This window comes from Ursus arctos, unplaced genomic scaffold (assembly GCF_023065955.2).
Source record: "Ursus arctos isolate Adak ecotype North America unplaced genomic scaffold, UrsArc2.0 scaffold_18, whole genome shotgun sequence".
NCBI classification, from domain to species: Eukaryota; Metazoa; Chordata; class Mammalia; order Carnivora; family Ursidae; genus Ursus; species Ursus arctos.
The window spans coordinates 36338488-36364142 of NW_026622852.1; the positions used below are offsets into that span (position 1 = coordinate 36338488).

General features: G+C 46.5%; 1 protein-coding gene and 1 non-coding gene across 3 annotated transcripts; both read right to left on the bottom strand.

The window, feature by feature from the left end:
• Positions 1-4092: 4092 nt before the first annotated feature.
• LOC113260681 (U6 spliceosomal RNA) lies at positions 4093-4200 on the bottom strand. Its single transcript, XR_003318061.1, has one exon. It is a non-coding gene; the product is annotated as a U6 spliceosomal RNA (small nuclear RNA).
• Positions 4201-10217: 6017 nt separating this feature from the next.
• On the bottom strand, positions 10218-15018 carry KLF4 (KLF transcription factor 4). 2 transcript variants are annotated; one of them, XM_026506055.4, is made up of 5 exons: positions 14566-15016; positions 14330-14450; positions 12661-13657; positions 12397-12561; positions 10218-11314 (listed from the first exon to the last, which is right to left on the bottom strand). In XM_026506055.4, the coding sequence occupies exons 1-5, from the start codon at positions 14568-14570 to the stop codon at positions 11139-11141; spliced, it is 1464 nt and encodes a 487-aa protein (XP_026361840.1). In that variant the 5' UTR covers positions 14571-15016; the 3' UTR covers positions 10218-11138. The 2 variants fall into 2 exon arrangements, with proteins under 2 accessions (XP_026361840.1, XP_026361839.1); XM_026506054.4 differs by having other exon boundaries at positions 12397-13657; positions 14566-15018.
• Between the last annotated feature and the right edge of the window lie 10637 nt (positions 15019-25655).

The following is a 25655-nucleotide window of genomic DNA, read 5'->3' on the forward strand; positions in this document are numbered from 1 at the left end:
CAGTTGGTTACGCGTCTGCCTCGGCTCAGGTCATGGATCGGCTCAGGTCATGATCCCAGGCTACTGGGATGGAGGCCTGCATTGGGCTCCTTGCTCAGCGGGGAGCCTGCTTCTCCCTCTGCCTGCAGCTCCCCTTGCTTGTGCAATCTCTCTCTCTCTCTGACAAATAAATAAATAAAATCTTAAAAACAAAACAAAACAAAAAGCATGGGACTCAGTAGAATCAGGTTTAAATCCCAGCCTCACTGCTCAACGGTTTTGTGATTCTGGTTCCCTTTGCCTTAGCTTTCTCAGTCTGAAAATGAGGGGGAATGATAGTGCCTATCTCACAGGGTTATTGTGGGAACTCGATGAAAAAAAAATGTATGTAAAATGCCGAGTGCAGGAACAGCATGCAGTAAACGTCAGTAAATGTGGCTCTTACTTATTATCGTTTGCCGGATCATTTTAATGGAGCATGCTAGTCCATTCTAAGGACGTGCTAGGACTAACATAACCATTGCCCTACTGTTGGACACAAAGAATTGAATACAAACCAAAGTCAGATGATATGAATGAAAAAAGGAGAAACATAAAACAGCAACAAAACAAAACCCGAATGCAGAAAATGTGCCAAATCAACACATTTTCTAGGAGAGACTCATTTCCCTTCTGACATCCCTGATGACTCACATCCACACATTAAAAATCTGTCCATTTGAGGGATGGGGTAACTGGGTGATGGACATTAAGGAGGGCATGTGATGTAATGAGCACTGGGTGTTATATAATCACTGACCTCTACCTCTGAAACCAATAATGCATTATATGTTAATTAATTGAATTTAAATAAAGTTTTAAAAGAATCTGTCCATTTGCCTCCTATTCCTAGGTTAGGGGACCCCTGGGTCTTGTCTGTTTAATTTATGGTCCATTTATGGCCTCGTGTGCAGGCTGAGGTTGAGGACCTGAAGAAGTCAGGCTGGAATGAGGTCCTACAGTGACATAACTGTGGGGTACTTAGGCCTCAGCCGTCTGCCTCGTGCAAAGGAGCCTTCAGGTGACACGTTCTTTGGAACTTCTTTCCAGCTGTCACTCATTTGTTCCTTGGGTACTAGCTACCTTCCAGACTGTGCCCCTGTGGTCTGAAGAGTCTTTCCTGCCTCCGAGATCTGAAATGGCCCTCTGAGTCATCTGTTCATGCCCTGTGGCACATACCCAGATCTATTTTAGGTTGAGATCCCGTTTAGGGGAAAGGGGATTATCTTTAGATATTGGGAGCATCAGGAGAATGTTGGCAGAGCAGTCTGGAAGATGGCGAAGAGGGAGTGTTTCCCATGGGACGAGACTGAGAACGTGGGCTCACAGCACAACATGCCAACAGGCCACTCCTTTCAGCTAACTGCACCATCCGGGCTGTGTTCTCCATTGAAGGGGGGCTTCAGAGGATGTGCTCTTCAGCAACAGAGACTTTCTCAGGCTTACCTCCAAGGGGCCGGACTGTCAAGAGGGCTGCCAAGTCTTATTTCTAATTGATCACATGTAGAAAGTGCTTTGGAATCGGTGAATAAAATATTTGAGAGGAAAAGCAATGGCTTATTTACTCTTGATGATTTTATAGAGGCTGGCGGGGGGGAGGGGGTGTTATGATGCAGAAACAGATTGTCCTTTCTTGAGTCATTCTCCAAACTGGATCATAGAGGAATGTGATGTATTTTTAATAGAATGACAGATAAGATTACTTGTTTCTATTAGCAAGAGGGAAGGGTTAGGTCAGTTTTGCCCATGTAGCTTCCTGTGCACCAAACATATCCCCTGTTTAGATTAAAAAATAAGCACATTCCAAGGAGGTGAGGAGCAGATAATCCTCCAAATGAAATTAGCTTTACTTTTTCTGGGAGGCAGTTGTGATGTGGCAGAAAGAGCCTGGGGATAGGAGCCAGGGAGACCTGGGTTCTGATCACAGGGGAGGGTGTGACCTTGGGCAAGTCACTTGACTCCTCTGGGTCTCAGTCTTCTCCACTACGAAATGGGTATGATAACAAATTCTTAAACATCTACCAAAATTCTGAACATATCATTGGTGCTCAATGAATGTGAATACTTTTCATCAACCTCCAGCTCATTCAGCCAGCAATTCCAAGTCCAGGTGCCAAGCACGTTCATCCTGACGCACAAGAAATATTTTCCTGTGGTCAATGATGATAAAGGAGCAATAAACTGAAGAGTTAAAAAGAAAACAAACAAATAAACCACGCGTCCTAAACCCACAATCTAAGAAATCGTCCCTCCTCACGCAGTTTCTATTCTAGGTTTTATGTTGCCAATCTGGGAATATTGTCAAAGCAAATATTAGTTAAAAGATGTTTACCAAGGGACAGGTAATTAAATATTGTGTACAGCGGAGAGTATTGTTATCACAAACCTAAAATAATTTTTCTCTAACCTTTATTTATAAAGGAAGACATTGGACAGAAGTGTTCAAATGTGTCCTGAGGAGGTCAGAGGATTTTTTTTTGGTCATTTCCTTTTGTAGGCCCAGTGGCTGATTGGACCACCGTAGTGCTTTCTTCTTTGGTTGTTGTTTTTATTTTTTTTTATTTTTTTTATTTTTTATTTTTTAAAGATTTTATTTATTTATTCGACAGAGATAGAGACAGACAGTGAGAGAGGGAACACAAGCAGGGGGAGTGGGAGAGGAAGAAGCAGGCTCCCAGCGGAGGAGCCTGATGTGGGGCTCGATCCCAGAAGGCCTGGATCACGCCCTGAGCCGAAGGCAGACGCTTAACCGCTGTGCCACCCAGGTGCCCCTGGTTGTTGTTTTTAAACAAAGTGCCCGTGCATTCTGATTAAGGAAATAAATGAAATGTGTGTGTACTTACACCTATGAGTTACTTGTCTGTTCCTGAATAGATTACTGGATCAGTGTTGCCGGAGCCCAAGTAGGCTCCACCATTCAGAGAAAACCTATCACACTCCCTTAATCAGTGCAAACATTCAGCCAAGCAGTGTTATCAATTTTTTAACATACAGTATCGATTGTGTATCGGGATGAGAAAATGAAAATAAAGAACTCTAAACCTGGAAGAGGTCATGCGTTTCCAAATGCAAATTGAGATCCAAACGTTAAACAATAGGGATCTTCTAATCCTTTTACAAAGGCACAAATTGCAAATCAGACTCCCATGCCAGAGTGATTTTGCCTAACAAAGTCTTTAATGCAAAGAATCCCTTAGGCAAAGACTCCTCTGTTTCTACAAGCTTCGGCACCAAAAGAGCCTTAGATGTCAGTTATGCTCCCTAGCTATGAAGTTAGTTGTGCCTAAAACAAAATCAGGTTGTCCCCCTGGTCTAGATCTACAATCTCCAAAACCATAGAAAAGTGTCTAGGTTGGCAGATTAAGTTTCATTTTGCCTGAATCATTAATACCAAGAGAAGTTCGAAATATTTTGTTGAATAAGGCTGAACGCTTCATGCTGAACCTGAATAACACGTTTTAACATGCTTTAACATGCACCTGATAAACAAGTTGGATGTATCTAAAATAATAAGCAATCAAGAAAATCGTAGAGAAGAAAATGGTGTATGTCCTTGTAGTTAATGTGGCTGAGTCTGCCAAAGAACTATCCCGTCACTTTCTAAGAGAGGTAAACAGTTTCTACTGGCTGCGATGCTGATTTTCACTTAAGTTACATTTTATACCCCCTGTGGGGCAATTATACCAGGAAAAAAATATCTGCAGATTTGCATATTTATATATTCTTATTCATCTTTGGTTCCCCCGCCCTTTGCACCAATGGCTGGTCAAGTAGGTCTTTGAGCAGATTATATATGTTTGAACGGAATTGCAGGGGAAGAGAAAGAAGCAGAACAAAGCCAGAATTATATATTAACCCTTTAATGGAATGGCTCCTCTGTTCTCCATCGAAGGGAACAGTGGTAAGTATTGTAGTACTTGTCTTAGCCGGCTGATAGCACACCACCAGTAGAAGTACTAGAGAGAACAATGAAATACTTTTTTTGAACATCAGCTCACAATGTGACACTGAATTTCAAATGTTTTTTATTCCTTCTGGTTTTTTCCTTCCTTCCTTTCTTCCTTTTTTTTTTTTTTAATTACATGGAACTTCATGAATTTGCATGTCATCCTCGCACAGGCGGCCATGCTAATCTTCCCTGTGTTGTTCCAATTTTAGTATATGGGCTGCCTAAGCAAGCACCAGAACTTTCCTTTTAAAACCATCTTTTTTGCATGGTGTTTTTTAAATTCCTTATGCCCCTCTAAGCTTCCCTTGGGTTCTCAGGATACAGCCGTCAACTGCTGGCCTGTTAACCGAGGCTGAGGTTGGTGTTTTGATCTGAACTTCATGTGACCTTGGGCAAGCCTTGTCTTTTAGATGGGCCTTGATTTTCTCCTGGAGTTAAATGGTCTTGAAGACACTTTCCTGCTCAGAAAGTCTATGTAATTTTATTTATTTATTTATTTATTTATTTATTTATTTATTTCAAAGTCTATGTAATTTTATTGCTTTAGAGCTTGCAGTCTGTACTCCATTCGTCTGTGAGGCAGAGACGAGGCATTTGTCAACTTCGTGCATTGTTTCCTAGATTCAGTTTATTTAGACATGTTCAGAAGTCAGAAAACTGCTGTCAGGCAAGCAGTAAGGAGAGTTTCAAGCTTGAAGAGCAGGAAACCAGACAGGTGGTGGTTTCACAGCCACCAATGGATGACCCTTCCTTATTCGGATAGACTGGCCCACCCAGGATCCTGTATGTAAAGTGCCTTTGTTAAGCTTTTAAAGTGTGATTTAAAAAAAAGCAAACTTCATTGTCATAGGTATACAAGACACTGCTAATTTTGCCCTTGAAAGGAGGCACAATAGACCTCCAAGGATGAGGATAAAATATTGCCTTTTGGGGGACTTTTTCCAAATTCTGGCTTCCTGGCCATACCCAGTGGTCTCCTGTTACCTGTGGGTCACCTGACACCCATCTGCCTCCCCCAAACCACCACAACCCCCCTAAATGAACAAATTCTTTCCAGAATCAATGCAGAAAATCACCCGGCAAGAAAGAGTCCTCTGAAAAGAGATGCCAGGATTGGAGGCTAACTAGTCAATAACTGATTAATTTTTTTCAATTAAATCACTAACTTTGGGTATTCAAGGGCAAATAAAGGAAGTTTCCCATGCCCTCCAGCAACTCATGTCTGTTGGAGGAGCCAGAATCATAGAACCTTGTAATATGTAAGGATAAGAGTTTAATAAAAGTTCTAGATGGACTGAAATGAAGGAGATTTTTAATAAAAGCTGGGCTTTGAAGGATCTATAGGAGCTTGTCAGGGGACTGACTATGGGTTTTTCCAGAAGGAGCAGAGACCCACTTCTGCAAGCAAAGGCACAGAAGCTGAAACAGGCATGGTGCAATGGGGGTCAAGAGTAGTTTAGCATGGCCAGTACAATTAAGGAATGATTGGATATTTAAGGAGAGAATACTGGACACTAAGGAGGGGCCACTGTTGGAGGGGTGACCATGTTAAATCTGTATCCACTGGACACTGGGGAAAGGTAAGGAGTCGGGAGGCGGTGGTCAGATCTGTTTGACCAGGAGAGCCGTGTGCTAGGCCAGAGCTGGGGATAAAAACAGGAACTTTTTCTTCCAACTCAAACTCCAAGTATAGATAACGCTCCTGGTGTAGTGACCGGCTTAAGAAACATCCATGGGAAACTCGGGCTTCCCTGTCAGTCTGCCTCGAAATAGCACACTGGTTGGAAGACAGAAAGTCTGGGGCTTTTTGACTCTTTAGAGGGTTTATTGCAAGAACCTGAATATTGGCAAATCCTTGTTAATTGGGGTATATCCATTTTGCATGTGACCTTACCTGCCCAGCAGACTGAAGATGGAAGTATTAGGAGAAAATGCTTTGAGTATGTCAGCAAGAATGAGAAACAAAAACCAGACACTAACTCGTAAAGGGAACCTCAGTTTCCCCTTTCATAAAATGGGGATGGGAGAGGGAAATCCCACCCCTACCTTCACTGCGATGCTCTACTGGGGTGAAGGAGAGTGTAAAGGCTTCGGAGGTCTCACGGGGGTGTGCAGAAGGAAGGGGTTACTACACACCAGCGAAAAGTGACCTGATGCAACAGGAGACATGCTTCCTGAAACAGTCCCTTCCATCTGTCATGTCTAAGGGACTCTGCTTCGTGGCTGGCACCGATTCCCTTACCTCCCTAGCTTTCAGCAAGTGTATCTAGTTCCTTCAATATCTCTGTAAAGGTATTCACCGGTTTAGCTCTTAAGCGAGTATGCGGATGTAGGATCTGAGTGTCACAGTGGTTGGGCCACCATTCACTAACCTTTTGATCCAATGCCAGTGAGTACGGATTAAAATATCGTAAGTGACGCAGGTTTTGGAACCCCACTCAACCCCCCTGGGCTGGACAGGTTTGACTGTTTGTTCTCATTGACTTTAGATCATTGCCAAACCTCCACCTGAGGCTCCATCCGTCGGTCTACCTACCTACCTACCTACCTATGTCTCCATAAAGAGCTATTTCTCTTCTCTCTTGCTCTGTTTAGATGGTATCATGTAAGATGGACATGAAAAGAAACATAAAAGGATGACAAATGGTCCTCACACTCTAGGGTGTCATTATAATTCTTGTGCGGTATCAGTGAAGAATGCTCTGCTAGGTATAATCAGATGTCAAAGGGGTCCTGGAAATGTGAAGTTACTTTTTGTTGCTGTGAAGTTGCGTTTGTATTTATTTCCTCCTTTTCCTTTAAGAACAAGTGGAGGATATTTGGCAGGGCAGGTTGCAACATGCTGAGTTGTCTAGGGTGCCGGAGAAGACCGAAGCGATTCGAAGAAGTATTACATCAATGGTATCGTGGAAAAACAATTAAAAAGGTGGACTCCCAGTGTACGTGATTCCAGAGACGCAGTCTGATTGATGCTCCTACCCTAGCCGCCCTCCTCCTGCCCAGCTACGCTAACTGGCTCTGGGAGCCTCCTAGATATTAGCCCGAGTTTCTGTGTTTATGCTAACATGGCAGCAGTTGGTTTCTTCTGTGTTTTGACTGCAGCCAGGGCATTGAAGCTCTGGGTACCGTCGTCAGGATTGAAGAATATTAGTTTTTCAGGAGACAGTAAGAAATTTACTCAAGATTTACTTTTTTGTTCTAAGGTAAAGGCTTCCGAAGGGTGTTTGTTTCCAACTTTCGTTTTAGTTTCACTTAAAAAGGAAAAAACAGAGGCTTTATTTTCATACAGCATTCCGATTGTAACAGCAGTTCCTTTGCATTTTCACAGGTAGAACATTCCGTGATCTATTCCACAGCATTCATTAGGTAGAGAGCTCTTGGTAGTTTTATATGAAATATTACTGAATGACTCTGCACGTCAACAGTGAATTGATAGTTTCCTAAACAAACTTTAGGAAGCATGGATTCAGTTTAGCACTATAAAAACATGTCACTATGGGTGCCTCAGCGGCTCAGTCGGTTAAGTGTCTGCCTTCGGCTTAGGTCATGGTCCCAGGGTCCTGGGATCGAGTCCCACATGGGGCTCCCTGCTCAGCGGGGATCCTGCTTCTTCCCTCTCCCTGCTTGTGTTCTGACAAATAAATAAAATCTTTTTTAAAAACCCCAAAATATGTCACTATACGCTAGCCTCTAGAAGGTGCTAAGAAAATAAGAATAGAATACATAAAATACATAAGGAAAATGACAGAATGGAATACATAAACTAAAAAGGTTTGTGTAAGACTGGATGGTGTCTGTGTGTTTAGGAGAGGAAGAAGCGGGGAGAAACTGGAATACGGACTACAAATTCACTTAGGTACGTGCGGTGGCGTGTTGAATGGGGCTTCAGAAGCCAGAACATACAAGAGAACAGGCGGCTGACATACGCTGTTAAATTTAGATACTCCCATACATCACAATACAACAGGTACCATCACTGCTTATTTTAATAGTTTCCCTGCGGACTCACTTCCATGGCAAAAGGACTGCCTCACCTGGGCTTTCTGATACGTGAAGAAATTATATGTAAAAATTGTTAATCTCCAAATATGAAATAACATTCCCTCGACCATCCTACTTGAGATGGCAAAAGTTCCTGTTTTAACCGAAACAAATGAAGTGTGGGGAGTTAAGCAGATTTTCAGGTAGAAAGAGTTTGCTGGAAAGGGAATTTTGCTGGACAAGGAGAGAGACTGAGAAAGTCTGTTGATGTGTAGGAAACACTATTGTTCATCTTTTGTGTGTTGTGTGTGTGTGTGTGTGCACAACTCAAATCTAGGCCATATAAAATTAAATGTCATAAGAAAATGTAATAAGCAGGCATCTCAATTGTTAGGTACTCCTTATTATACAGTGTAAACGGCTCTGTAATGTGGTAATGACAGGACACCTCGGCACTCGGAACTAATAGGTATGAGAGTAAATAGTTTTAGCTATTTGTGCATGTTGAATAGTTTTGTCCTGTGCCATTTTTGGAAAATCTTCCTTATTCGTTGTGGATACTGAAGCTTGCTTTTTCAGGCTAGAAGAAGTTAATGCTAAGTGATGTTTCCCTAAGACAACAGAAAAATTTTAGTATGTTCTGGTATCTGGGGATGTTTCTCCTACTTAAAGTAACAGGCACTTAGCAAACATGAAGATGGTATCAGCCATTCAGTAAACACTTTTCATTCACAACCATGTGCCAGAAGTCTGTGTGTAAGAGAAAGGTGATTTTAAGAGCAACAACCACAATGTCACACACACACACACACACACACAAATGCGTTCCAGTGTAGGCTTTGTTTAAATGGCTTTAATTGCTCTTTTAAAAATCAAGCCTAAATATTTGCACGAGCATTCTAAAACTAAGTTTTCCCGTGTTAGATACTTATTTAAAACTGTAGAAAATCTAAATGGAGAAAACCAGCATTAATATTTTGGCAGTTCCTTCCAGTCCTTCCTCTTGAAGTTTCTGTTGCTTCCCTCGCTCCTTCAATGCACACACACCAACTTATATGATTGGAATCACATTGTTTATACTCCTAGATCCTGCTTTTTCCACTTAACATACCATGAGCATTTTTCCATGTCATTAAATATGCTTTGAATGTGTTCTTGGCCACATAAAATTCCATCCTATCAATGCACCTGTTTTCTTTTAAGCTTAGACACATGCCCTGTTTTCCAGTCATGCTGGACTCTAAAAGCCAAGGAAAGTACTTTTTGATCCATCATGAGGCTCTTATGAATTTGTTTTCTATTTATAAGATGCACCCACACTTCTGGACACTACGTATAATGGATAGTTAATAAGCAGCCTGAAGAAGATGTCAGCTTGTTTGCTTGACAATGTTGGTCACCCACATGACCACGGCAAACGTATCAAGTGCCAACAAGGATCACCAGTGCTTTTTCCATTCTGTAGCTGCCGCAAACAAAATTCAAACTCTGTGTACTCACCTCAAAAAAGGATCAGTGCAGTCTTAAGGCTGACTAATTTCAGAAATATGCCACCGGCTTACAAAAACACCACTTAAAGATGTACTTAAATTTACTTTACACTTAAGTTTTGTGACTGAGTAATTTCTAATTAACGCGTTTCAGTCTGCTGAATCTACAGAGGACAGACGAAGTTTCAAAACATCCTGCCAGAAAATTTGGTTCTAACCTCTTTAGGACTATAACTAGCACGTATCTGTCACACGAGGAATAAATGAATCCTTTAATCCTCAGGAGGGCACTGTGGAACTATGTTCTTAGGGTTCTCTACTGTGGGAAGGTTCTTTTGTTCCTCAAATTGTTCTGTGTGCAAGGCCTGGCCCCTGCAAGATTTTTTTATTTTCATTTAATTTTGAAGAGAAACCATAAGGATCTTTTAAAATATGAAACTGTAATATGTGTATTTTATACTTTAAAAAACTAAGCATATTGTAGAATGACTGAGCAACCTGGAAATTCATATTCAGGTAAGGAAATTGCTTTCCTGTCCTTTTTATGTACGTTGGGAAGAGCAACCTGAACCAGGTGAAGTGTACTTCTATGATCTCCAATATTCAGCTTTTAGCCTCACAACTTTGGTAGTACTCACTGTAGAACTAGCCTTAAAGATGTCTTATCTCTTGTTGAGATAAAGTTTGGCCTTTCAGGGTGCTTTTCACCTGCCCTCCTGTATTTAAACTGAAACTTCTATGACACGCTTTTCCAGGAGAGAAACGGAACCAAAACAATGTTCAGATAAAATATTATAGGTTTATTTAAAACTTAATTCTCACCTTGAGTATGCAAAATACAAACTCCACAAAATGTTCATTTTTTTTACTTTGTAGTTTACAAATATACAAAATAGAAGTTTGCTTAAATTTATATTACATATTTATTAAGGCAAGGAACTATATAGAAAAAAAACATTTGTTCTGCTTAAGGCATACTTGGGAATAAACCGTTGTACAAATTATTGCACATCTGAAACCACAGTGCATAACAGACTGTCTGCATAAAAATGTTAAAGAAGTAAACCAGGCGTATTTACCTGACTTAGGTCATAAATGTAGATCGGAAGACAAAAATAGATTTTCCTTGTCAAAGTATGCAGCAGTTTGAGAACTTTGGCTTCCTCATTTGGTACCTTTAGAACCAAGACTCACCAAGCACCATCGTTTAAGGTTATAAAAACACATTTTCTGTACCTGAATTTCTTCCTCTTCTTCTACTATCACAATAATGGCTTTTCGAAGGCAAAGAGAATACAAGGTGATCTTTACACTTACATTGCATCGAAACACAATTCAAGGGAATTCTGGTCTTCCCTCCCCCCAACTCATGGATCTAATTTATACCCTGATATCCACACCTTCCAGTCACCCCCCCCTTGGTGTTTTGTAAGTCCAGGAATATTCAAGTTGGATTTAGCCTTGGAATGATAGAAGATCCAGTCACAGGCCCCATTGGTTCTTTGATTTGTCTTCTGGTTTCCTTGTGTCTCCTGATTATCCATTCACAAGTTGGCTTGTTGGGAACTTGACCATGATTGTAGTGCTTTCCAGCTGGGTTCCTCCCCACCCCCGGGGGGGAAGACAGTGTGAAAGGTTGAAGAAAAAAAAAATACTGAATTCTCTTCTGGCAGTGTGGGTCATATCCACTGTTTGGGGATTTAAAAGTGCCTCTTCATGTGTAAGGCGAGGTGGTCCGACCTGGAGAAGGCCCGGTCACACTTCTGGCACTGGAAGGGGCGGTGCCCGGTGTGTTTGCGATAGTGCCTGGTCAGTTCGTCGGAGCGGGCAAATTTCCACCCACAGCCGTCCCAGTCACAGTGGTAGGGTTTCTCACCTGGGAGAGGAAAAGAAGCCTGGTGAAGCCATTGCTACCCAATGCAGAATTGGCCACACTGGAGGCCGAGCATCAAGCCAACTCCCCAAGCACCCCACTCTGAAAGGAGCCAGCAATGTGTTCAGACCACTTCAAGGTCATATCCAATTTCAGATCATAAACAGGAATATTAAGCTGAAGGGTTTTTTTGTGTGTATTTTTTTAAGGGGAAGAGACCTACCCTTCTATATTGCTAACATATTCATAATTGGAGCCCAAGTACCACCGTGATGGAAATGAATTTGGGAACTGTCTGCTAGTTTGTCTCTCCCGCCCAAACCAAGCGATCAAATCCTCTATCCCACTACAACCAGGTTGAAAAAGCCCCAAGCGGCTGCTTTTTCTACATCAGCGTTTCTATTATTTTAAAGAATCCTACACCTAAATGACCCTACGTGCCTCTGCTTACAGGACATGAAAACTCTCTGCAAGTGACCATCTTAAACCACAATCTTAGCAATCACCACCACTCAATTCTTGAAATTTAAATAGAACCTACTTATTAAAGCTAAAACTAAAAATAGAAAGGAGTGTGAATCTGTAAACAATCAGTGAAAATTGTCTAAAAATTAAAAACTGGTAAGAAAACCTAACATGTTTTTTGCACTGCAACATGTAGTTTCTTTTAAGATTTTATTTTTAAGTAATCTCTACACCCAACTTGGGGCTGGAACCAACAACTTCGAGATCGAGAGCTGCACCTACCACTGACTGAGCCAGCCAGGCACCCTCGAAGCGTAATTTCTTGATTACAAGGGCAAAGTTTTGCTGAAACGAGGAGAGGCCCACAAGCAACCTGGAATCTCCCTCTGCCTTTCAAAAAGCCTAACAGAACTGCATTCAAGTACTGATACCATCCATCAAGCAAAGGGCTCTTGAACAGAAAAGGAGGTGCCAGTTTGGTTTGCTGTTCTCTCCTGTGATCCAAGAGATGGAGGAGATACTGTGCCCCACATCCCAAGGGAGGCCCTGGGAAGTGTCCACTTAGCCAACGGGGCTGCACACCAACCCTCCCCCCCCCTTGGCACCTTCTGTTCTCCTACCTGTGTGGGTTCGCAGGTGTGCCTTGAGATGAGAACTCTTCGTGTAGGTTTTGCCGCAGCCTGCATAATCACAAGTGTGAGTGGCTGTCCTTTTCCGGGGCCACGACCTTCTCCCCCTCTTTGGTTTCGGCTCCTCTGGCATGCAGGAACCAGGAGGCATGAGCTCTAGGGGTGAAGAAGGTGGGGTCAGCACCGTCCCCTGCGTTCCGGAGGGCCGGCACACGCAGGGCTCCCCAGCCCGAGCTATGAATCCCCAGGACTGACCTTGGTAATGGAGTGGTGGGACCTGTGGCTGCATCTGGTCCGGCAAAAAGGGTGGGTAGTTGGGCCCTGGGTGGGGATGAAACCCCGGTGGGAGCGGTAGGGCAGGATGACAGTCCCTGCTACTCAGCAGTTCCTCGGCACCCAGAGTCGGGGTAGTCCTGCTGGGGAGCTGCCGCCCCAGGGGGAAGTCATGCGCTGGTGGCCGGTGGCCATTGCTGAGAGGGGGTCCAGTGCCCAAGTGGGCCTCTAGGGGCCGACCAACGGTGCACGACGAGACCGCCTCCTGCTTGATCTTGGGGCACATGCGCGGTGGCCCGCCGCTGTAGGGCGCCACCACCACCGGGTGGCTGCCGTCTGGGCTGCCTTTGCTAACACTGATGACCGACGGGCTGCCGTACTCGCTGCCAGGGGCACTCAGCGACGCCTTCAACACAAACTTGCCCATCAGTCCGCCACCTGGCGGCTGCGGCTGCTGCGGCGGAATGTACACTGGGTCCAATTCGGGCCGAAGAAGCTCAGCCACGAAGCCGCCCGAGGGGCTCACGTCGTTGATGTCCGCCAGGTTGAAGGGAGCTGTGGGAGGGGGCACAGACTCCCGGCCATAGAGGAGGCCGCCGCCGCCTCCAGTGCTGCCCGGCGCCACGCCCGGGTCCCCTCCGGGCCGGATCGGATAGCTGAAGCTGCAGGTGGAGGGCGCACTGGCAGGACCGCTGCTCGATGGGGAGGACGAGGACGAGGCTGATGCCGACGAGGACACGGTGGCGGCCACTGACTCCGGATGGGACAGCGAATTGGAGAGGATAAAGTCCAGGTCCAGGAGATCGTTGAACTCCTCCGTCTCCCTCCGGGGTAGAAGAGCGGGATTGTTGCCGCCACAAGCCGCGCCGACTCCGCCACTTTCCAGGTCGGTGGCCACGGTCGCCGCCGCCAAGTCGTAGGGGCGGCCGGGAAGCACCGGGGGAAGTCGCTTCATGTGGGAGAGTTCCTCCCTCCAGCGCTGCGGGAACAAAACGGGAGAGAGACCGTCGGTGCTGGTCCCCTGCTGCCACACTACATACTGGAGGGCCGGCCGCGCCTATACGGCCCAGGCACCAGGACAGGGGAGACATGACGCGCTGGGGGACTCCGGGTGCCAGCGCTGCAATCTCGGCCCACCCCCGGGCCCGAGGAGAGGCGGTGCGTCGGTTTGGAGGATGTTATGTTGTGTCTGCCCGATTGCGTGTGAGCAAGCGCCGTGGCTCGGCAGCCCGGGTCCTTCCCCAGCCAGATCCCAGGGACGCTCCAGCCACCCCTGGAATTGGGACGCCGAGGATCTCCCTATGCGCCCTCGCCACGGGTACGCCTACGCGCCAAGCTCACTCACGCCCAGCCAATGCCCAGGGACACATCCACCTCCCGCCCGGTGGCCCCCACGCCAGCCCTGCCGCCTGCGAGCTAGGAGACGTGTGCGGACCGGGTGTGCGCCCCCGGCGGCTCCGCAGTGTCCGGACCACACGCATGTACAAATGAGCCAAAGGCGCGGAAGCCATCCTAGGAAGACTTCGGGGCCGGTGCGGTGGCCACTCCTTCCCCTCGCCGGGTGGTTCTCGGTGACCCCTGGGCTCTGCCCGTCCCCACCCCACCCACAAAAGCCCGCTGGACGTCCCCCACCTTTCGGGGCAATACTCACGTTATTCGGGGCACCTGCCGGACGCAGTGTCTTCTCCCTTCCCGCCGGGCCGGACGCGAACGTGGAGAAGGACGGGAGCAGTGCGTCGCTGACAGCCATGTCAGACTCGCCAGGTGGCTGCCTGCGGGCCGGGCGGGGCACAAGCAGGAGTCAGGGGGCCACTCTCGACTGCCGCTCGGCCGCGTCCCACCGGCCTCCGGCCTTCACCCCCTCCCCCCGCCCCGCGCTACACCTACCTCATTAATGTGGGGGCCCAGAAGGTCCTCGGGAGTCCGAAGCAGAGGGGGTACCCAAACCCCAAAGTCAACGAAGAGGGAAAAAAAAGACTTAGAAACGAAGCCAAAACCAAAACCCCAAATTGCCCGAGATCCTTCTTTGGATTAAATATAAACGGGAGATGCCTTTTTAAAAAAAGTTCCTTTGTATACAAAAGTTCTTAGAAAAGTTGTAAACTCGTAAAAACAGACAATCAGCAAGGCGAGTAAGTAGGTCCGGTGGCCGAGCTGTGCTCTCTTCGACTCAGCAGCGTCCTCCACCACTGTCGCGGTCGCCGCGGCTGTCGCCGTGGGCGCTGGGGCTGTGGCCGGGTTGGCGGGCGGGCGGCGCCGCCAGGTGAGACTGGCCGCGGTGGCGCGGATCTGCGGACTGGGCGGCGGCGCGGGGCGCGGAGTCCGGGGGGCTGCGCGGGGCGCGCGCGGCCATGGGCGCTGGCCGCGGGCGGGTGGGTGGGTGGGTGGGGGGCCGGAGGGGCGGGGAGGGGCACTTGGCGGCTCCCGGTGCCGCCGCCGCCCGCCACCGCCTCTGCTCCCCGCGCGCCCGCAGCCGCGCTTGCTCTCTCGGGCCGGGGAACTGCCGGCGGCCGCCGCGCGCTCCTTACTTAACTTCTCGGCTCCCGCCCTACCCCCGCCTCCTACCCGCTGTACGCCGCGGCCCGCCGCCAGGCCCCGCCCCTCCCTTTCTTCTCCCCTCCCTCCTGAGGCCCCCCCGCGCGTTGCCATGGCAGCTAAATAAACAAACTCGGCGCACGTGGGGGCGGGGGGGAGGGAGGGGCGCGGGCGGGGCCCGGCCGAGCCGTGACGCCAGCCCGGCAGCTGGCGGGCAGGAGCCGCGCTGACGCCGGCGGCGGCGTCGGCGGCCCGGGCGCGGGGCGCTGGGTACTGGGCGTAAGTCCGGTCGCCGTGCGACCGGGGCAGTCTGCGTCGCGGTGGTCCGCTCCTTGGGTTCGAAGCCCGTGGCGGAGGAGTCTGGTAGGGGCTGAGGGGTCGGTTTCGCTCCCCACCCCCGCTCCCGTCCGCGCTCGCCGCGCGCTCTGCGCGCTAGAGAAAAGCGCGATTATCCGCGTGACTCATCCAGCCTTCCGTCCCTCCCCTGCGCACGCAGCAGCCCGGCGCTGGTCTCGGAGCGCCAGTGCGGGCTCTTGGCCTGGCCTCGCGGGGTTCTTCGTGGGTTCTCCGGCCGGGTGGGATGGGGATGGGAGGCAAGTAGAGGTGGGTGCCCAGCACTGTGGCCGGACTGGAAGACTGAGAAGGACCGAAAAGGCGGAAAGAGGCTGGGGCGGGAAGCGGTTATGGTCTTGATATTTTGGTGAGCCAGGAAGGGAGTGAAAGGGCTCACGACTGACTTTGTGGGGTGGAGGAGGGCAGAGGGGCCGTGAAGAGCAGATAACCTTTCAACCAGGGAATCTCAAGCACTTTACAAGCCACGCACCCTCCTTTCCACTTTATGGATGGGCAAACTGAGTCATAAAGAGGTGAAGTGGCGAGGTAAAGGTCAGACGGGGAGTTCGCTCCCTTGGCGCAGGTTCGGAGCCGTCAAGCCCACCGAGAGGCACTTAGCTGGAAAGTGGCCACGTGCCAGGAAGTGGAGCGGTGCGGTGGGACCCCGGTTCCCGAAAGGGGCACAACGAGGTCGCGGCAGCCGTTCCTGCCCACCGGGAAGAGAAGAGGAAACGGCGATCGTTATTTCAGTCTTATAACTTTGCCTCCCCACCCCCACACTCCCCTAAGTTTGTGATCAGTAATTTTCCAGCCGGGAAATGTTTTCGCCCTCATCTCTGCAAACAGTGACTTTTTTTTTTCTTTCCCAAACGTGAGTGCGGTGTTCGGTATCGCCGACTAAACGTAGGCTTGCGAGGTGTTTGGTTTGGATTGAGGCGCGCAGAGCAGGGCTCCACCCGCCCTCTCCACGGAGCCTCCTCACCAGTAAACGCCGTGGATCCCAGGAAAGAGAAGGGGAGGAGGAAAAGGGTCGAAGCCCCAGCACTGGGCGGAGTGTCCGCTCACTCTCATTGAGCTCTCTAGTTGCCTCATACTTTAAGTCGTTATCACCTGTTTGTTGGAGTTCTGCGATTCTGGTACCTATTAGGTTTCCTCAGAATATTTGTTATCCCTGAGTTTTCCACTTCTTGTCGACCACAGAAACATTCTTGGAATGCATCTCATCCCAAATGAATCCACTCGGCCCTCTCTGCCAACGATAGGAATCCCTCTAGGTCCAGAGAGTTGGGCGCATTTGAAGATGACTTCCATCCTTTGGCCAAGTCCTGCTGGGGGGGGGGGTGGCATGCTTTGGCAGGGAGCTCCCTATCCTCCCAACGCCTGGAGGGTTCAGCCTCACTCCATAGGAGCAGGCCAGTTACTTTAACTCTGAAAACATTGCCCTTTTCAAACGGAGGAAGCAAGAAAGGAAAACACCTGCTACCCCCCCCCATTCCTTTCATTGTGATGGTGAAAATTTCTTGGGGTGCTAGAACTCCGAGGATTGTGTGAAAACGTTATATACTTTTCCATCAAGGCCTAGGTTCCTAAACCCTGATGAACTTGGATGAGCCCTTGATTGGCAGCCATTTCCCTAGGCATGTAAACACCTAAATCAGGACTTAGGGTTTCTAACTTAAGTAGTCAGTGCATGAGGTTTTTTCTGCTTTGTTCTTCTTTATCTAAAGCAGTAACCCTTCCCCTTCAACAAAAGTAACCACCAAAATGAAAAAAACAATATTACACAGATGAATTGGAAAGATACTATTCTCATGTCCTATAATCGAGACAAGATTCTGAAATTCAATTAAAAAGATGAACTTGTAGTTTCCAAACAGCCTTCAGGAGGAGTAAAGCCAGTGTCTTTTTGTGGCAGGCAACTCTCTGGTTATTCCTCTGATTGCATCATAAAGTGAAATCTCTATATTTTCCCTGGATTTCTAAAAGTGGTAAGGAACTTCAAGTTCACAAATCATCTCCTTTCAAGCCAGGTGCCTGGTGTGACAACAGGGTTATGACCCTCCCTCTTTTCAGAACAGGTAGGTCCAGAAGAGTTAAATCCCTGCCCTGTATAATTTATAAACATGAGGCTGAGTAAACCTTTGATGACTAAATTGCACTCTAAAATAATAATAATAGAAGACACCCTTTAAAGAAGAATTACATACTTACTGGTGACTTTATTTCAGCAAACTGATATTACAAGTTTTGTGGTATGGATGTTAATTATTAATGTCCTTGGAGTTATAAAATAGATTTTTTTTTCCCAAGCACGACCTGCATTAGTTGGCAGAAGGTGTGATGGAAGCTGTCAATGTTAGGGGATTGGCATGGAGACTTGGAGGGGTGTGATAGACTGAAGAGGCTCACCATGCTTCATATGAGGGACTCTGCACCCAAGGAGCACCAGATCCGGGCAAATAGAGTTCCCCAGGGAGCCTGGCTGCACCCTGGCCTGGGGTGTCTGCGGAATGGCCACAGGGCTCAGGAATAGCTGGGTTGTTGGAGGTTTTTTTGTTTGTTTTTTTCAGAAGGTGGCAAAGCTTTTCGCAGCCTCTGCTGTCGTTCCTTAGAAACTCCAGCCTCTTTTTCCGCTGGGTTGGTCATGTGTGAGAGGTCAAGAAAGTGGGCGTTAGCACGAAATTGCCGGGGTTTGTGTTCTGGCTCTGCTGCCTTTAGCTGTTCAGGTTATTTGACCTCTCCCGTTTCTTCTTCTATAAAATGGGGATAGTCACTGTACGTACTTCTTAAAGTAAGGTGAGGATTATAAGTGGACTTACGCAGGTAAAGTATTTAATGTAGGCCCTGGTGCTCAGTGCATGATAGGTATTACTGTCACCAGTATTCTCCAGCAGACCATAGGCTTCATAAGGGCAGGAGCTATTGTCTTGTTCACTGCCATATCCCCGTGTCCTAGTACAGTGCCTGGCTGGTACATAGTCATGTCTGTGTTTGTTGAATGAATGAATAATATACTTCAGCAGAAAGTTGGTCTTTCAGCTCTCCATTGGAGGCTCATGAACCCCCTTTTTTGTCAAGAACTTCAATCCACCTGGAGTCTTATCCTAATTTTTCCTCCATTGTTTGATCACCCTTCCCCAGCTTCCCAAACTAGAAACCTAGATTCTCCTCAACTCCTCCGTCATTTTCTTTGGCCTGGGCATTTAGGCATCCCCAGAGCTCAGCCATTTCCATTCCTAAATGACTCCACTACCATTGACAACATTGGGCTGCCTTGGTTCAAGCTCTCCTCATTTATGGCTTTTAATTATTATCGTGGCTTCCCCAAACTGTTGTCCTCCTCCTCCTTTTTCTCCACCATCACCCCGATAGGCCCCCTGGAATTTCCCTGCTAGATCTAATCCATTTTTATCACAAATCCTTTCTTAGCCTCATGTCCCATACTCTTCCTACTAGGGCCCTCCACAAACTTTGAAGAGTCATCTCTAGAGACTGACCCCACCCTCCCTAAACTTACTGGATGTTCTCTCAAGTCTGAATACACGATGTGTTTTTCTCCATTGGCTCTCTATCTGAAATGCTGCTTCACCCCTCAGGGCCCTCATCATCCTCAAACTCCAGAGCCCCTTTTAATTGTCCCTTGGTCTGTCAGTCCCCATCTGGGTTAGTCTTTTTCCCTCTGAGCTCCAGTAAAGCTGGGTGGTGACTCTGCTATCCCATTTACCCAGTGGACTCTGTGATCTGGTGACTTGTTTGTGGCTCCTGTTTCTCTGTGGCATCTTCAGGACAAATGCCCAGTGAGTATGCATTTTAGAATGAAAGGAGCAAAGCTGCCTTGGTGAAGTGATTCATCTGGAAGCCCTGCTCTTTCCTATCTTGTCAGTAACGTTTCTCTCTGGTTCAGAGTTCTCTGGCTTGGTTTTCTGTTTTCCAATCCCTCTCTTCCCTCTACCCGCTTCTTTTCTTCCTTTGAAAAATGCCATGAAGGAGACAGAAAATAAAGTCCCACATAACTCTGCCCTCACAAAACAGACAAACGGAGAGAACAGCCCTGGCCAAGGCATTGTAATAAAACAAACTAGAAAACACAAACAAAAATAACCAAAAGCCAAACCAAAACCAAATGGAGAAAGAGTCAACTCTTTTCTGTAGCCAAATCCATTGCCTTTCAAAACCCAAACATGGGGTATTGAAGTTTTTAGAGCAGAAAATGAGTCACAGACATTTAAAAATCAATTCTCAGAAATTTAAAATCTTTCTCATGAACCTTTAGGTCTGATCACTTAAGTTACATTTTTAGCCCCCAAATTTTAAGCTCTACCTTCTTTAAGCTATTCAAAAAGAAATTCTAAACTTAATGGTTTATCTCAAAGCTGTCTGGCAGCACTTGGCTAAATTCGGGTTTTCAGCGTCCTCATCTTGTTCTGAGATGTTAAGAAGATACAAAAACAAACAACCCCTCCTCTTTTTAGGTTGTTTCTGTTTAGTACAGAGTAATATCTTTTAAAACTAAGATACATAGTAGTAGTAGTTCTCTTAACGAAAAACTAGGGTCTAATGTTTACATTCTTCATCGAGTATGATTGTTTTTAAAGCCACCAGAAAAATCTTCTGATACTATATGCATTTGAAAATAAAAATAGCATCTAAAAGAACTGGCAAACAAGGGAAATCAGAAAAAAACAAAAAAAAACCTGTTGCTGGAATTTTCTTCTTGACTTGGTTCACCAAATTTCCCTGGCTTGTTAAACTCTTTCCTGGAGAGAATCAGCACTGAGAGAACTAAGACGTGTTCTCAGGTTCTAGTTTCTTAATTTAAAAGCCTCAGTATCTCAGATTCTTAGAGTAGGACAATGTTGTTTCTCTGCAAAAAGCATGGTTCCCTGGTTTAAATCAGAATGGAGGTAAAAATTTTGCATTATGGAGAGTATAAGGATTTTGAGGGTTCAAAAATGAATGCTTCACACCCTGAGAAATGCAAACAAGAAACAAACAATTCTGTGTTTAATTTTCTTCTCAGTTTGTGGGCCGGACAAGAGGATAGGTTATTTTTGCCAATTTGACGTTATGTACTTTGAGCCAAGGAAATGATTTAAAAAAAATAATAATAATAACAATGCATTTGATTACCCTGCGGTTGACTCTTTTTCACAAACATTGTGTTTGTTAATCAATTTTAATGTACTGGCTGGTGGGGATAGTGCTAGGAGGATGGCCAGTGCCAATGTTAAAAAAAAAAAGGCCAAAATTAATTTTTGGAGCACTAAATATCTCACTGTGCTTGATGCCTTTTTCAAAGTCGATAGCTCAGATCTGGACACATGCTCTTTTATCAAGGGATGACCAGAAGCTTTTTGAAAGAGGAAACCCTAGAATAGTTACCTAACCTGAGAGGAATTCCCAGCATTTTAATAGAGATTCAAGAAGGTAATCTATTCAGACCGCATTCAGTCTATGTTGTCAGTTAACTGATGAATTTTTCTGGTTGCTACATTTACCCAACAAAACTCTCAGAGCCAAGTGTTTATGGGAAACACTGAACTGTTGAATTTCAATGTTCTCTGTTTCATTCAGCAAACTCAGTTTTCCATTCAAATAGCAACTCATTCGGGCTTCTTAAAGAACTGGCCACTATCGTTGGGTTATCTGGATGCAGATTACGGCGTCAATATCTGAGTTGAATTCTCTGTGCCTTCTTGCTGTAACTCAGTGAGGGGGGTGTCTTGGCAGAATTCACGGGGTTATGGGAGAGGAGGGGAGGGCCTGAACTGAAAGCAGTGAGCGCAGCTACTCTGGGGAAGACGGTTGGGGCCGCCACCCAAGAATTTGGATTCCAGGCCTCTTACCTCCTCTTACTCGCAGCGTGACCTTGGGCCAGTGATGTCACCCAGCTACACTCTACTTTCCTGGTCGTGTCATGGGGCTGTGGATGTACCTGCCTCACCAAACTGAGGATTTGGTTATGAAAGCTGCTGTGAATGTTTGTTTCTCCCCTCTGGCCACGAAACCTGACACAGTCCTCCCAGTTTGATAAACCTGACATGGGTTCTGCAATACCCAACATGGGGTATCTAGATTTGAAAACTGAAACATGGGGCCGCCTGGCTGGCTTGGTCAGTGGAGCACGCGACTCTTGACCTCGGGGTCCTGAGTTCGAGCCCCACCTTGGGCATAGAGATTCCTTACAAATGAAGATGAAAATGCGTTTTCATGGTGTCTGATTTCCCCCCAAACATCCCAGCATCACTGCAGATGCAACCACTAAGGCTCATCCTTAGCTGACACCTCGCAGAGATGCTGTCGTATGGGTTAGCATGGGTTCACGTCAGGACTTGCAAAGGGCTTCTTTGACTGCATCAAATCTAGAAAGACAGTGACGGTGGACCCTTCATAAGTCACGCAAGAGCTTGATTGGGCAGAGGGGAGTTTCAAGGTCAAGTTCATAATTGAAGAATTATGTACTGGCTGGTAATGTCGGCAAAATTTTAACCTTGTCTTTCCTGGAAGGGTACTAGAAGGATCTTCTGTGTTCTCCCTTCAGGATGCAGAGGGAGTAGCAACTTTCATATTAATAATTAATATCACGCCTGTGATGCCGTAGACAGTACTGTGCTGAGTACTGTGTATGCAGTAAGGCATGTGCCCTTCACATCACCCCTGGGAGGTTGGGGATGCCTCTGTAGGCTTCACGGGGCGAGGACCCAGCCTGACTTACTCGAATTTCAGAATATAATACAGTTATAAAATGCATCATAGGTGCTCAATACGTATTTGTTTAATAAGTGAACCCCATTTTGCAATTTTAGACAGTGCAGTATAGAGTGGTTAAGTGACTAGCCTAGGGTTATGCAGCTAAGTGAGTGAGACAGTCAGTGTTCTTAGAGCCCACACGGGGAAGGAGGCCTGTGGCGTCAGAACTCTGTACGTAGCCTGCCCTTAGTCATCCTTGTTTGTTCCTGTCCTCGGCTGTGTGGGGCTTCCCTGAATCCAGAGTTCTTACATCAAGTTCTCCAGAGAGTAAACCTCTAATCTTCTGCCCAAGTTGGGGGAAAAGCCGTTACCCAGCTGCACGGGGTTAGGGAGGAATCTTAGGGCCTAACTGCTTGGATAGATGGAAGGATGGATGGGTGGGTGGATTGGTAGATTTTCCAACTGCTGCTATCAAGCAATCATTTTTTTTCCCCCTGAAACAATAATTCTGTTTTCGTTCCCAAATGCACTTTACTTTCTGAGTAACTTGGTATCTCCACTTCCTTGAGCCTTCCAAAGGTCCTGTACCTTGAAATCAGTCTACTTTATTTTCTACTTTCTGTGATCTAAATTTGTGGTCATTTGTCCATTTCCTTCCCAGTTCCCACCCTTTGTCCTGGTTGGTTTTGCCTTTTCAGTTCTTTTACTGTATCTTAAATGGGGTTTCAGAAGGAGCGTCAGGAAACGTGTTTAGTACACCATGCTTAACCAAAAATCCCTTGCTCCTTTTACTATTTTACTTTTTTGTTTTGTTTTGTTTTTTAAAGTAAGCTCTAAGCCCTACGTGGGGCCAGAACTCACGGCCCCAAGATCAGGAGTTGCATGCTCCACTGACTAAGCCACCCAGGCGCCCCTAAAGTTAGTTTTTTTTTCTGATTTCAAAAATTAATGCTTTCTATTTAAAAAAAATCAATAAATGTATGTTTCAAGTAAAAACAAACAAACAAACAAACAAACAACAAACCCCATATCCTACCAATCCAGATATGACTGTGGTTAACAGTTTGGCATATGCATTTTCAGAATTTTTATGCATATATAAATATACTAACATTTATTTCTCAAACATGGGTTATCATTTGCACATGGCTTTGTAAATTTGCTTTGATTTTCACTTAGCAATATACCATACATATCTATTCATGTATAATGTATAAATATACCTTATACTTTTAAACACATCATCGTTTTCCTAATATTAGTGTTAATCAGTCCCTTTTGATGGACATTCAGATTGTTTCCACTTTTTCACTATTATAAAATTCCTATGTGCACCCTTCGACATACTCGCTTATTTCCTTAGGCTCAATTTATAGAAATTGTTTCATTAGGTTAACATCATCAGATATTATCAAGTTGTTCCTCAAAAAATGCATATTCCCATCAGGAGTTTAGATTCCCATCTGCGAAGTATCAAGGTACTGCTTTCCTAACATGCAGCGCTGAGTGTTAGATCTCATTCCTTTGCTGCTCCTTTGAAACACTGGTATTGACGTCTGTTAGCTTTGGGGCTAGTCAGCCTCTTTTGGCGATTAGTTTGGGCTTCCTGCAGACTCCAAAGGTGTGGCAATCGTACAGTGTTAGAATGTCGTCGGAGGCTTCTGCTGTGCACGTATGGAAGCAGAGGCCTGGGGAGTGGAGGTGACTTGCCCATGCTGGCAGAGCTGTGACCACAGAACACTTGTCCCAACTCCCGTCCAAGTCCAAGTGTTCCCTGCCTCAAACTGCTTGGACAGAGGAACCCCATTACATGCCCTTCCTGGAGCCCCTTCCCTTCTGAAGCCAGAAGCGTGCACGTCAGGAGAGAGATGAGAAGTAGCATTTTCAGGGCATCTTCGAAGAGCCTCAACCTGCCCCAGCTACTTTGCATAGTTTGTGCCCGCAGTCCTGCCGGGAGGTAAGTATTACTAACTCCATTACACAAGGAGGAAATGGAAGAACTAGAGATTCAGCTCATCAAATTAGTAATCTGCGCCCAGTCCTGGGGGATTCAGCTCGGGGACTAGATGGGGTGCATTAGAGTGAATACTGTGGAAGCATGAGAGTTGGATTTAAAGGGGGGGAAGAGTGGTATCAGCAAGGCCAGCTGGCCCTGTGTGGGGAAGGGGGACGTTTCCTGGGAAGCCTGAAGACCCTCTGGTCCTTGGTCCCTACAGCAAGGCCTTGTTCAGGTTAAGAGTAAAAACTGGCAGCATCAGCGACTCCCAGGGCGGCATCTCGCCATTCTGGGATCCTGTTTTTGCTCAGGGTTGAGCCCAAGTCCAGCACAATGCCTGCTGGCCGAGCCCCTGTTCTGGAACGACTGAACAGTCCAGCATGGCCGGTGTGTAAATGTCAAGTAAACACCAAATTGAAGTGCAATCTCACTATTGTGCTGGGACTGTTTGCTTTAGATATAATAGTCAGCAGGAAAGGAGGAGAGGGAGGGAGGAAAATGTATGTCACTTCATAAGGCAAATCACGAACGTGTGAGCCCTCCCTGGGACGGCTGGAATGTCGCAGAGACCAACGTCAAATAAATAAAGGGCCTGCACTCCATGTTGCAAAAATAAGCATGTGCATTTGCTTGAAAAAAAAAAAAGTTCAGATGAGGGAACATTTTCCAGTCAATCACACTGCAGCAAAGTCATCCTGTTGAATTTGTGACTCACAGGCTCTCTGTGTCAATAGACAGAGGGTAAGCCCATCTTTATGACTTCACTGGGAGATGAAGCAGAAGTGGGGGATGAGGCAGGGCCGGCTCTCAAACAGGTCTCGAAGCTCTGACAAGAAATAGCCAAGGAAAGTCTGACCACTCAGAGGCTGGGCAACTGCATTGTTGTTCCCTTTTCTTTATTTCTCCCTTGTCTCCTAGAAAAGAACCAACGTAACAGCGGACTGACTTCATCCTTTCCTTGCCTCCACATGGATGGAGGGCTGTGATTGACAGAGCGTTTCCTGCGTTTGGAGTTCTGTACACAGTGTTATCTCATTCTGCCCTCGTAGCAGTTCTGGAGGGTGGTTGGCATCTGTGTTATTTTATGGGGGAGGATACTGAGGCCCGCAGGGTTAGGCACCTTTGTCAGCTCCTGGTCGAGGGTTCCACCACGGTTCTTTCTGCCTTCGATTTCAGACTCTGCGCACTTTTATTTATTTGTTTTTTTTCAGACAACCTCCCATTTTGCTGTTTTACTGTAAGCCAGATGGTAGCCTTCGCACTGGGTCTCCACAGATAAATGAAAAGTGGTTCCTGCCCTCAAAGAGCTCTGGGACCAGCCAAAATACTCTGGTCTGGTGTTCAAGACCACTGGGGCAGGATCAGTTCAGGTGGCCTGAGACAGTAGAGATTTAAGAAAAGGTAGTACCAAGAGACTCCCGGC